The 12,880-nt window shown below is 34.0% G+C and overlaps 1 protein-coding gene across 1 annotated transcript in view; it reads right to left on the minus strand.

Annotated features, from left to right (window-relative positions):
* Positions 1 to 3,279: 3,279 nt before the first annotated feature.
* Positions 3,280 to 12,880, minus strand: part of LOC135219130 (uncharacterized) — a 17,591-nt gene continuing 7,990 nt past the window's right edge. Inside the window, exons 4-12 of the mRNA XM_064255585.1 lie at positions 11,946 to 12,119; positions 10,897 to 11,019; positions 8,271 to 8,375; positions 7,596 to 7,679; positions 7,391 to 7,486; positions 6,563 to 6,737; positions 5,271 to 5,395; positions 3,724 to 4,246; positions 3,280 to 3,693 (exon numbers count right to left, since the gene is read on the minus strand). Of these exons, the coding sequence (XP_064111655.1) occupies positions 4,106 to 4,246; positions 5,271 to 5,395; positions 6,563 to 6,737; positions 7,391 to 7,486; positions 7,596 to 7,679; positions 8,271 to 8,375; positions 10,897 to 11,019; positions 11,946 to 12,119 (1,023 nt within the window). The 3' untranslated portion in view covers positions 3,280 to 3,693; positions 3,724 to 4,105. The remainder of the gene's footprint in view (positions 3,694 to 3,723; positions 4,247 to 5,270; positions 5,396 to 6,562; positions 6,738 to 7,390; positions 7,487 to 7,595; positions 7,680 to 8,270; positions 8,376 to 10,896; positions 11,020 to 11,945; positions 12,120 to 12,880) is intronic.

Consider the following 12,880-nt stretch of genomic DNA (forward strand, 5'->3'; position numbering starts at 1 on the left):
ACCGAAGTACTCGGTCTATCTCGCTTTTTCATTTTTTCCTTCGTGGTAAAAAACCTTTATATATATATATATATATATATATATATATATATATATATATATATATAGATATATATAGAAGGAGGAAGTTCCTAGCTAGGAAACTTCTTTACACTTATCCAAACTAGGAGCGACCCAAAGTACTGAACAACCAACCAGGTAAGTAACTAATTTACTTCGTAGTTCAACAGTAGTACGATCAAATTTCACGCCCGGAACCACTAATATTTCCTTCTACTATATCACTTTGAACTCAACGATTAATCTCTCTGTTTCAGTTCTTGTGGCCTGAAATATATACGTAGTTCCTTTCAGGTATGTAAAGTATTAAACCAAACTGCAATAATTCCAGCAGAAGATAATACTTCGAAATTCGTGACTTTACCAAATGAGCTTTCAGTTAACACCATCTCATAATAACAAAGTGTTAAGGTGTATTATCGTCAATTATCCTACAGTGGTATTGCCTTTTTATATCCATTGTCAAGAGCCTGAATCTGGAGTAAGTAGCAGGTTAGCTTCTGCTGCGTTCATGTCATCACGACATATTAGGTAGAAATGAGTGGTACGTACACACTTGAATAACGCATGTCCTTTCTCTCTCTCTCTCTCTCCTCTCTCTCTCTCTCTCTCTCTCTCTCCTCTCTCTCTCTCTCTCTACTAATCCCCACTTTAAAAAAATTTGCTTTATATATATATAGATATATATATATATATATATATATATATATATATATATATAGAATATAAATAGAGATATATATAAAATATATATATGATATATATATATATATATATAGATATTGATCTATATATTATATATATCCTATATATAGTATATCATATATATAGTAGATATATATATATATGTAGTATATAGAATATATATATAGATATATATATATATATATATATATATTATAGATATCTATATATATATATACTATATATATACTATATATATATATATATCTATATATCTATATATCTATATATCTATATATATATATATATATATATATCTATATAATAGATATATAGATATATAGATATATAGATATATAATATATATATATACTATATGATATATATATATATATATATATATATATATCTATAAACAAGTCATTACTTACCTAAAAAGAGAGAGACAGCAGTTTCTGAAATATACTAGTAGTACTTACTCTATATAATTTTGGCGTTTTTATGGGCTCCTTATATATTATATATATATAGATATATATAGAATTATATATATATATATATATATGATATCCTATATCTAGATATATATTTAATATATATATATATATATATATATATAGAGAGTAGTTATATATATATATCTATATAGATATATCTATATATATATATATCTATATATATATAGATATATATATATATAGGATATATAGATATATAATTATCCAATATATATATTTCTATATAATATTCTATATCATCTATAGACTATCTATATCTATCTTATACTTTAATAAATAATATATATATCTATATAATCTATATCTCTTATATATCTATATATATCTAATTATATATATAATATCTGAAATCTCGATATAGATCTATATATCTATATATATATATCTATATATATATTTATTATATATAATATTCTATTCTTATAGATATTATATATAGATATCTAATATATATATATAGATAGATCTATATATATATATATATATACCTATATAGTATCTATATATATATATATATATATATATATATATAGATATACACTATATATATATATCTGACTGGTAACAATGTTCTGTGTAACAACAGAATTCCATCTAATAAAAGGAGCCCATAAAAACACACCAAAATATAGAGAAAAAAGTACTATATTTCAGAGACTGCTGTCTCCCTCTTCAGGTAGATGAATGAGAAAAGTTTACAGAAAAGGTGGTATTTATACCAAGAGGTCCATCCACAAACAAGCCATTTTAAGTCACCCCCGCTGATAATCTTCCTTTAATCTTCTTAAGGGTTGGTTGAATGAAGACGTTGTCGATCGTGTCCAAAATCCATGCTCCTTTTGAGATGTTCATTACCTGCCTCTCTTTTATTAAGGCCGATTCCATCATTTGACTCTTGTACCGGCAGTTGCTGCTATAAATTACACGTGACAAATTCCGTTATTCTATGGTTTATGTTCATTTATATGGTTGAAAATAGCCGAGTTCTGTTGTCCATACTAACTGACCGTTTGTGTTGTATATATATATATATATATATATATATATATATATAATATATATATATATATATATATATATATATCATGTGTATAAAAAACATATATGTATATATTGTGTGTACGTCTATGTATGTGCAGCTTAGCAATCTCATGTGTCAATAACCAGTTTTCTAGTCTTAGAACATGTCGTATATAACCCATTTTCAACTCCACCTTTGATTGCAAATAAAGTAGCATATTCGTTCCATCGCACAAATCTGACAGAAACATTGAACAAGTAAAAAATACTCCGAAGTGTCTTCGGCGCAATTGAGTTTTCGGTCCGGTGGTGTCATCATCCAAGGCCCATAAAACTCAGCGAAGGCTCGATGGTGGCCTATGTTGTTGGTACCTTTAGCGCTAATCTTAACCTTCAATAAAATATAAACTACTGAGGCTAGAGGGCTGCAATTTGGTACGTTTGATGATTGGAGGGTGGATGATCAATATACCAATTTGCAGCCCTCTAGCCTCAGTAGTTTTTAAGATATGAGGGCGGACGGACAGACAAAGCCGGCACAATGGTTTTCTTTTACAGAAAGCTAAAAAGGAAAACGATGCATAAAAACTATCATTAATAGTCTAAAGTAATAAATGAAGATGAAAAATAAAAATCTTTTTAATGAATCAAAGACATTTCCAAGTTGTTTGCTTTTGTTTGTTTGTCTGTTTGTATGGTGTTTTTACGTTGCATGGAACCTTTGGTTATTCAGCAACGGGACCAACGGCTTAACGTGACTTTCGAACCACGTCGAGAGTGAACTTCTATCACCAGAAATACACATCTCTGACCCCTCAATGGAATGCCCGAGGATCGAACTCGCGGCCAACGACTCGGCAGGCCAAGTTGTATTTGTATGTTAGATCAGCCTTAAGAAGCTGGGCTTGCCCAATCAGACGAGTCGGATCGTAGGCAAAAAAAAAAGAAAGAAAAAAAAACTGGAATTGTCTAAAGATGATAACTAATGAAATTCGGGTCACTGAGTAAATATGTTTAATAAAAAAAATGCAAAAGTTTAAATATTCCATACATGTAAAAAAAAAAAAAAAAAAATAGTGGATGACTAAATACATATAGTATTGAGGAATCTTCTCCAGGTGTAACCTGAATAACGAATATTCGCCCACAGAACGAAAATCGTAATCTAAATACGAAGAAATAATTGAGTTATAGTTATATTCGCGAATGATCATAAAAATAATTTTGATGTTGTAGATCTGGACAATTTTAAATAGTTTTCTGTAGTAAATATAGATAAAATCTATAACATCTATATATTGGACAAAAATGCATTAAATCCAATGATTGGCCCAGGAAAACTCTTTCAAATAGAAAATGTACGTCTCTCTCTCTCTCTCTCTCTCTCTCTCTCTCTCTCTCTCTCTCTCTCCTCTCTCTTCTCTCTCTCTCTCTCTCTCACTAATAAATTTTTTCCTTCAAGCAAATATGATAAAGGTTTATCAACATTCCTTTTCGAAAATTTTGACAGCTATACGATTACCCTAATGGCAAACTCAGCATCAGCTCTCTCTCTCTCTCTCTCTCTCTCTCTCTCTCTCTCTCTCTCTCTCTCTCTCTCATCAGACTTATTTCAAATTTCCATGAATGGCGTTAACACTAAATACACAAGAAAAGGAACCAGCCATCGCCTATAAAACAAAAAAAAAATCTGACTGATGCTTAACTGATAGAAAGAAAACGAACATAAAAATATTTTCTTCTGAAATATTTTACAAAATAAAAAGGCTCATTTGATTATATTAATCATAAACGAAAGTCCCGATCACTACGAAGATTGGTGATCACTCAACGTCAGCCGATTCCAGATCCGTTCCAGGCGATTCCGGATCCGTCACGGACGATTCCTGTCTCCGCCTCCTTTCGGCTAATTTATCCATGACGATCCGATGAAGGTCTAAGCCGTTCAGCTGCCTTTGGATGACCTGTCGGAAAACGGTCTTGGTTTAATGTGCGTTCAGTGGTTTTCGGAATGATATTGACCTAGTTGGTGGGTCTTGAGTTCATGCTTCTATCAAAGGAATCAAACTAATTTCCTGTGATTCCTCTCATTTTGTTAGATACCGTTTGTACGAAAGATTGCAAAAACTAAAGAAAAAAAATGATACATCGAGATTTCTGTACAAGATATATTGCTGCATGAGCCGTGGCTCATGAAACTTTCAATTACAGCCCGGTGGTGGGCTGTTTTATCGGCACATATAATGGTCATAGCTAACTTTAACCTTAAAAACAATGAAAACTACTGAGGCTAGAGGGCTGCAGTTTGTTATGCTTGATGATTGGTAGGTGGATGATCAACATAACAATTTGCATCCCTCTAGCCTCAGTGGATTCTAAGATCTGCGGGCGAACAGAAAGAGTGCGGACTCGAGACCTGGGAGAATAATTTTTCAGCGACATGAACGAAAACTTGAATAAGTAAATTTTAAAGAGACCAATTTCGAGTCAGAGCCATTTATTTAGCAGCCAAAAACGGCAGCTCTTAACTAAGTAGTAGTTACTATCAGAGAGACAGCATTGCACAACTGAGCGGAATAAACTGTTGGCTCTTAAGGCCACGGGAAGAGGAGTTATCTGTGGTATACTCTACATTAAAAGATTATAAAACGCACAACACATAATTATTGACATACATGACAACCTCATGAAACCAACTGATGATAATGCAAAAAAAAAAATGCAGTTGTTTTTAATGATAACAAAGTCAGATTATGGAAATAGTGACGTATCTAGATAATCCCCTTCTGTACATCATTTCTTCTAACCTTCCAGACCTAAAATTTAGTTATGAAAGTTCATAAAATACCCAGGAAATTGTTTCAAGTATTATTCATGAACGATTATGAAATTCAAAATGAATGACTGTAGTTTCAAGTAATCACAGTCAAGTAAAGCATCATAAACATTTCTCTCAGATAAAAAAAAAATACTTTGAAAAAACATTACCTGATGCAACTTCGGTTCGATTTTGTCCATGATGACGTTCCTGAAAATGTTTGGCACGATGTTGATGAGGATTTCGACAGCATAGTCCATGGTTCTCTCCCCAGCTGACCTGACGGCAAGGTTGCCTGGGAGAAGGAAAAAAGTCTCTCAGACTCGCCACAATGTCAAACCATCCTTTCACTTCAGTAAATTCTCTATTACTCATTCTGAATATCTCGAATATTTTTACCATTCGAGTCGTTACTCAACATTATGCAAGGAATACATCTCCATAAAGGAGAGTTGGATCAACGGTTTCTTCAGATATTCCTCTTATCGTCCATGTCTTTGTATTCATACTTCTAACATTCTGCTATCTACCTCTTACATATCTACCTTCATTCATTGCGCTTCTCCATTTCCTTCTAAATACCTTTCAGCATGCAAACTAGCAATTATTGCTCAGTTTTTATGGTTAACATCTACCATATGACCCTGTCAGTAATCACACTCCCTTTCTATTTTCTCCTCTCACAGACACTTTGAAACTTTCACTTGTCTATGGACTTTTTCAATGCTATACCAGATCAACAATGGGCCATGTGTAAAACTCCAGCCTCTCCACAAATCATTTATCCCTCCTTCTCTTATCCAACAACTTTGACCTTTCCACAGACTTCTTGTGTCACTCCATTTACGATAACACAAACAGACCAGGATTGATTCTTTTACTTGTACAGTAAATTTAACAGCATATATCTACAACGTTAAATGAAACTTTAACCAGTGTATCAAGTTCTTTACTCCAGCAGACAAGTTACAAATCCATCTCCTAAAGATTCTTAATAGCCAGGAAGTATTCAACATACTTTTAAACTATAAAATATTTTGAACCTCTCTTGACGTAATAAACGAGCTTCCAGTCAAAAGCCTTTCTTTTCTTTTCTTTCTTTAAATCTCCAGCTGAAAACCTTTATGGACAGAGTTAACAGACTGTATAAACCCAAGAGGCCTCTATAGGAAAGCAGCGGGCAGCAGAAAGCAGGAATGCATTTGCTTCTAGCTTAAATATTTGGAGATCAGCAGATTCCACAACTGCACTAGGTAAACTGCTCCACATTTCAGTTGTGGCCAAGACAAAACTAGCAAACTGGCATGGAAAAGATAAAGATAGGCTATTCTTGACATTTTAGCTGTTGCTAACATAAAACTCCTACCAAATTAGCTGGGAAAAGAAATAGATAAGCTATTGTCATCATTTTAGGTGTAGCCAAAATAAACTTGACAGCAGTTAGGACTGACATCCATCTTACCTAGTTGTATGTCGATCTTCCTCAAGACCGGAGGACTTCGTATATTAGCTGGTTGCTTGAGCTCCACAGTAATGTCTAACGTCTCGACCTCGATGTCGATGTGACCACTGATCGCTGGCATGAGGGCTGCTGACAGTGACCAATCGGCTCCCCCCTTCAGCTTCTGGGCGCCCATCTTTCAGAAATAAGCCCAGCTTTCATAATTGAACACTTCTTCCAGAAATGGTATCGTGCCTTTATTATTTAAATAATTTGTTATTTTTCTTTTCACTGTTCAGAAAACTAACGCTGGTGAATGCTGTTTACCCAAGATGTATATATAATAGTATTCCTTATTTGAAGTTTGTAGATTTAAAATTGAATGATCTGGGGAGCAGTGAGCCTTAAGGTGAGTTTACACTAGGCTTCACCCCACGCTGCATGTGTAAGACTCATCACCAACTCCTCCCAAATTCTTGCTAGCCCCACCTACTGGAGTGTTCATTAGGGTGAGTTAGTGGTGTGGCGTGACCCTTGATGAGCAGTCCAGTAGGCGGGGCTAATAAGAATTTGGGAGGAGTTGATGATGAGTTACGCATGCAGCGTGGGGTGAAGTCTAGTGTAAACTCACCTTTACTGACTGATATATATCTTCCAGTGATTTTCATTCTTTAAAGTAACAAAAAGAAGAGTACTGTGACTAAAAAGTAAATTATAAATTAAATAGTTTTCAGAACTCTCAGGTAAATGTTCTTCCGTCTTCCATTGCATTTATCAATAAAAATAGTCACATTCTCTCTCTCTCTCTCTCTCTCTCTCTCTCTCTCTCTCTCTCTCTCTCTCCCTTACCTGCACAGTAGCGAAAATAGCGTTGTCTATGAATTCGGCGGAGACCTCGTGAGTTCTGTGAATCGTAGATAAACCTGAGAGACTGACGTCTTTGAGCTGCGTAAAAAAAAAAAAAAAAAAAAAGTAGAGTATTCGAAATCTTTTCAGTTTCGTCACTAAAGTATTTCAATTCGTGATTATTTTCTTATTTTCTTTCAATACTTACCACGAGAGTCATTTCCCACGCCATGCTGACTTCTTTCCTCTCGATGACGAGCGGATCGAACTTCTGTCTAAGGGTCCTGCGAGTCTGGGGAAGAAGAAGAAGTGTGAGTTTGTTTACATTTGGAGCCAGCAGGAAAAATGGACGATGATACATGACAGAGGTGATGATTTTCTCCACAAGAAAACTTAAGAGCAGTAGGAAACGAACCCATTCATGTGGAACAAGCCCACAGGGGCCACTGACTTAAAATTCACCTTCCAAAGAATATGGTGTTCATGAGGAAGAAGCAAGGAGGGAAAGGGATATACAGAGAGAAGAGAACCCGCTTACAAATAAGAAAACAAAAATGAATAAAGTAACAAATAGATAAAGATGCGTTGAAATGCAAGAAGAATAGTATTGGTAGTAAAGCACTGCATCCTCGCTTGAAATTTTTAATTTCCAATTGCACAACATCATCTGAAGGGAGGCTGTCCCACAGTCCAACGTTGTGAGGAATAAAGGACCTCTGAAGTTCGAGAGCGAGGCACATTGTTGGTACTGTAATTAACACTATCAATTTATCTTTATTTTTTTCTTAATTTTTTCAGCAAACAACTTCATACATGACGTCCAGACAGACATAAAACTGCAAAGCTGAACGTCAAAACAAAATCAAAGGAAGGAGAGAATTACCTTAGCAATGAAGTAATCAACAGGTGATATGGAATCCGGGAAGGGTTTCTCCTTGAATGCAGCCTGCAGCTTGGTATTGAGTAGTTTCTTAAGTTTGCCCTCCAACTGTGAAATGATTAGAAATTCATTATTTTTAGTGCTTAGATGATTAGGAACAGTACTTACAGAGCGAAATGATGAATTAACACATTGTCATGCGCTCACACACGCACATATTGTATGTATCCAATGTAGCACGAAGGAACACGTGCTTGAGAATATCGCAAAAGCCACGTAGGAGGTGAGTGAAAACTGGGACTTTGAGCAAGTAATTTTGTAGTTTCTTCTACATTTCCAAGTTCACACTCAATATAAGCGAAGTTGACAGACCTTTATATACGAAAACAGGAGGGGACCGAGGTCACAGTTTGTTCTTTAAGCAAAAGAGACCAGGAAAGAGGATCAAGGTATAATCCAGGATGGAGATTTAAATTTCTCGTTGACGTGGCTTCAATAAAATGGACTCCATCAGATTCCTTTTGCAGTGATCTTTGACCCTGCAGATTATCGGGGAATTATCCCAGTTAATAGCATGGGCTGTCTTAAGCCAATGATCCACAATGCCATTATTTGTTAAACCCTTGATATGACATATTTGTGCAGAAAGCATCTCACTTTTAGATGTTTACAAGAAATACTGTATACAATTTTTTTTTTGGGGGCGGGCTATTCTTAATTAGTTTATTTCTACGATTATTATTATATTTAAATACTAAGTTAACATCAATTGTTTTTATAATGGGTACAGCAGGAATGAAATTAGGATGAAATGGTACAAAGAATATTCTTAATTTTTTTAACACTGGTTGGATTGCAATATGTCTTTCTTGCTTTATTTTTACAAAGTTCCCAAAAATATGGAGGGTAACATAATGAATCTCCTATTTCATCAATAATTTTAAACTCATCTTCTATAGATTCAGGACTACAAATTCTAAGAGACCTACGATACAAACTAGAAAATATTGACACCTTAATTTGTTTAGCTTGGTTAGAGTAAAAATGGATATATGAAAAATTATTCGTGGGTTTCCTACATACTTTATAACTAAGGCATCCGAAAAAAGGTATACAATTATTTTCTTTATGTTCTATTGTGAATTTTATGTATGGTACAAGATCATTAATTGTATGGAAGGAATCAGGAATATTTATATTTTCTTTTACAATGCAAAAACAATCGACTGCATATCAAACCCAAAACACTTTAGAGAATAAATTTCTTGGAATAAGTTTAGACTTAAAGAACTCCGTGTCAATATTAGGAAAAAGTGGCGAAGGTTTCCCCATAGCCATACCAAATATTTGTTCATAAAAATTACCATTGAAAGTGAATTTAAAATTTATTTTAAAAAGGCATATAAAATTAATAACGACACTGATAGGTAATTCTAGATTATACAAGTCCGAATGTGATGATAAATATTGAAGTCACCAATAGGAACTTTAAAAAATAAAAATGTCACATCAAAACTCGTTTATTTGACGGTAATGGATAATTCAATATGGAAAGTCTGGCACAGAAACCAACAGAGTTTTGTAAATGGGAATTTGAAATAGTACCCAGGATAGGTGATAGTAATTTATCTAGATTTTTTAGAAAGTTTACAACTAATAGAACTGATAATGGGCCGAATAGGAAAATCTCTTTTATGGGCCTTGATTAATCCGTACATCTAAGGTAAAGATGGGCCAATCGTCGTCACTTTCTCTTACATTGAACTGAATTCCTTTAGTATACCCTTTATTTTAGACATGAAACTTTTTATGACATCAGCTAATGGGTCTTTCCGTAGCTTTCTGTAAGTAGTAGAGTCAGATAAAGTTTTTCCATTTTTTCCACATAGCAGATTTTATCCATTATTACAAAACAAACGGATTTATCAACTTTAGTAATAAGCAAACTTTTTATCTTCCTTCGTTTCATGAATTGTATCAATAAACCTTTAACTAAATTTTATTAAAGGGGATACAGTTGCGCTTTTCTTTCCCAGTTTGGATATCTCTGAGATGATGTCTGTGCACGAAACAAGCCGCCCAGATTAACAACCTGTAACCCGCCCCCCCCCAACCCCACAACTTCTGTTTTTGTATATAAAGGTCTGTCAACATCTCTTGTATTCAGGGTGACCTTGAAAATGTGGAATAAACTACGAAAGTACTTGTTCAGAGTCATGGTTTTCACTCACCTCCTTAAGTAGATTTTGTGATATTGTATTTATGTATGTATATATGTACAGACGTACATAGTACACGTGCATATATACAAACATACATAGTAAATATATATATGTATGTATATGCACATATCACAAAACCAAATCGAATATCTGAATATCATAACTCAAATTAATTCTTAGACACAAGATAAAAAAACACGTGAGTCTTATTCCGCTGTTACAGGAACCACCCAAAATTTTGCCAGAGAAAAGTGGGCCACAAATCTTTCGGGCTGTCTACAAAGGAGTCTTAAAATAATCAAAACTTAATAAATATATGATCTGATTAACTGATGCTGATTGACGCTCTTAAAATGATTTATAATTTAAAAAATTATGTATATAATAAATAACTGGTTCTGACTTACGCTTCCAACAAGAAGTGGTTCAATAATGGAGTTGAAAAACAGGTCGACGGCGCTGACCATGTAGGAATGCTCAGTGCTCAGGCCCGTGAAGTGTGGGATCAGGTCCAGGTAATACAGAGAGAACTGGAAGTAATAATAATATAATATATATATATATATATATAAATATATATGTGTGTGTGTGTGTGTGTGTGTGTGTGTGTGCAGATAGTATACATACTATATATATATATATATATATATATATATATATATATATATATATATATATATAGTATTTGTATGTCTGTATTTCCGTTTAACAATTCATAAAATAGGTTTGACATACATAAGCAAATTAATATTATATTCATCAAAATGAAGGAATTACCATGATATTAACCCGAATGGGTGACCTGGTGGTCGAAATTAGAAATATGAGTTCTTTTCTTTCACCATTCGAGACTCTTTCTGAACTTAACTTCAAGATGGCGTAAGTTCATCCACAACAGCTGGAATAATTTTTTTTCTAAATTTGTGTTAAAAAAAAGGAAAAATAAGAGAAAGATCATTTTTCCCGCAACATTCGTACTTTAACTCCTGAGACAAATTGAATCTCCCAGTACCATCACAAGTATCTACTCCTCAGAATGGTACTGGGACTTTATGGACAGCCTGTACTTCCGTTCATATTCTCTTTCTTCCATCTTACTTCCGTCTACCCTCTATTCTTAGCTGGCTCACTTAAGGTAGATTCTTGGGTGAGCCCTATGCTTGATTGGTTGGGAGCTGCCTATACCTCCCGGTACCAGCCAATCAGCGGCCGCCAAACAAACGTCTCGTAAGCATAGGGCTCATCCAAGAATCTACCTTAAGTGAACCAGCTATAAGAATCGTTGCATAGTGCAACTGAGAGATTTTCCTCCTGGTACATCATTAAAAACCTTCTTACTCCCAACTTTCAGCGCTGAATGACCTCATACATGTCCCAGCGCTTTGCCCTTGGCTCTTAATTCTAGTATATTCCAATTCTAGTAAATTCCAATTCCAGTCGCGTAGGAATGACTTACTTTGAGGGAATCTGCCGTCAGTATGCCGTTGTCGTCTACGCCCAGAATGAGGTTACCCGTCAGCTGGATGTTGGTCATGGTGATGTTGGCCTGACCCTGGCTGGTTGACCACCAACCGGGCCACTCGTATTCGCCGAAAACGTTTCCGATTGGGGCGCTCAAGCGGGCCACGGCCTGTAAAGCAATAAGGTTTTTTTTTTTTTTCAACAAACTTCATTTGATAATAGCTTGAAATGACGCTGCTCTTATGCTTCAACTCAAGATTATTGTAATAGATGAATTTATTTTCTGTAATTGATGTAAACAGCATGATTTTAATATCCATGGATTATGTAATACAGAATTTCTATAGTGTTTTTTTTTATTTATATTACGTATAATACATAATTATACAACTTATATATATAATATATATATATATTATATATATATATATATATATATATTATATATATATAAATAAGAAATGAAGAGAGAGAGAGAGAGAGAGAGAGAGAGAGAGAGAGAGAGAGAGAGAGAGAGAGAGAGAGAGAGAGAGAGAGAGAGAGAGAGAGAGAACAAGCTTATACGATAACTGCAATACATTCATTGTATTATTGGCTTCTAATATTTTAGATAAACGAACTGTCTTCTCACTTATTTCTTTTTTAAGTTTTATGAACTTTTTTTAGTTTTTTTGACCCCATATTTTCGGCTGTACTTCATTTTTTAACGATGTCTTCCAAAATGAATAAAAGTTTTTCACCTCTGGGTACTACAGTACTTTAATCAAGTATATTTTGCTTCATTTAATTACCTAATCTTTGTTTTGGCTTATTTCATTTTACCTTGAGAACATTTCCCTTCAAGTTCTGAAGAACATAATCAAAGGAAGAGACTGAAAAAGAGAATGTGTGAGAGAACATCTTACAATATGTAATCTAAAAGGATCTGAT

This window comes from Macrobrachium nipponense, chromosome 1, assembly GCF_015104395.2.
Source record: "Macrobrachium nipponense isolate FS-2020 chromosome 1, ASM1510439v2, whole genome shotgun sequence".
NCBI lineage: Eukaryota > Metazoa > Arthropoda > Malacostraca > Decapoda > Palaemonidae > Macrobrachium > Macrobrachium nipponense.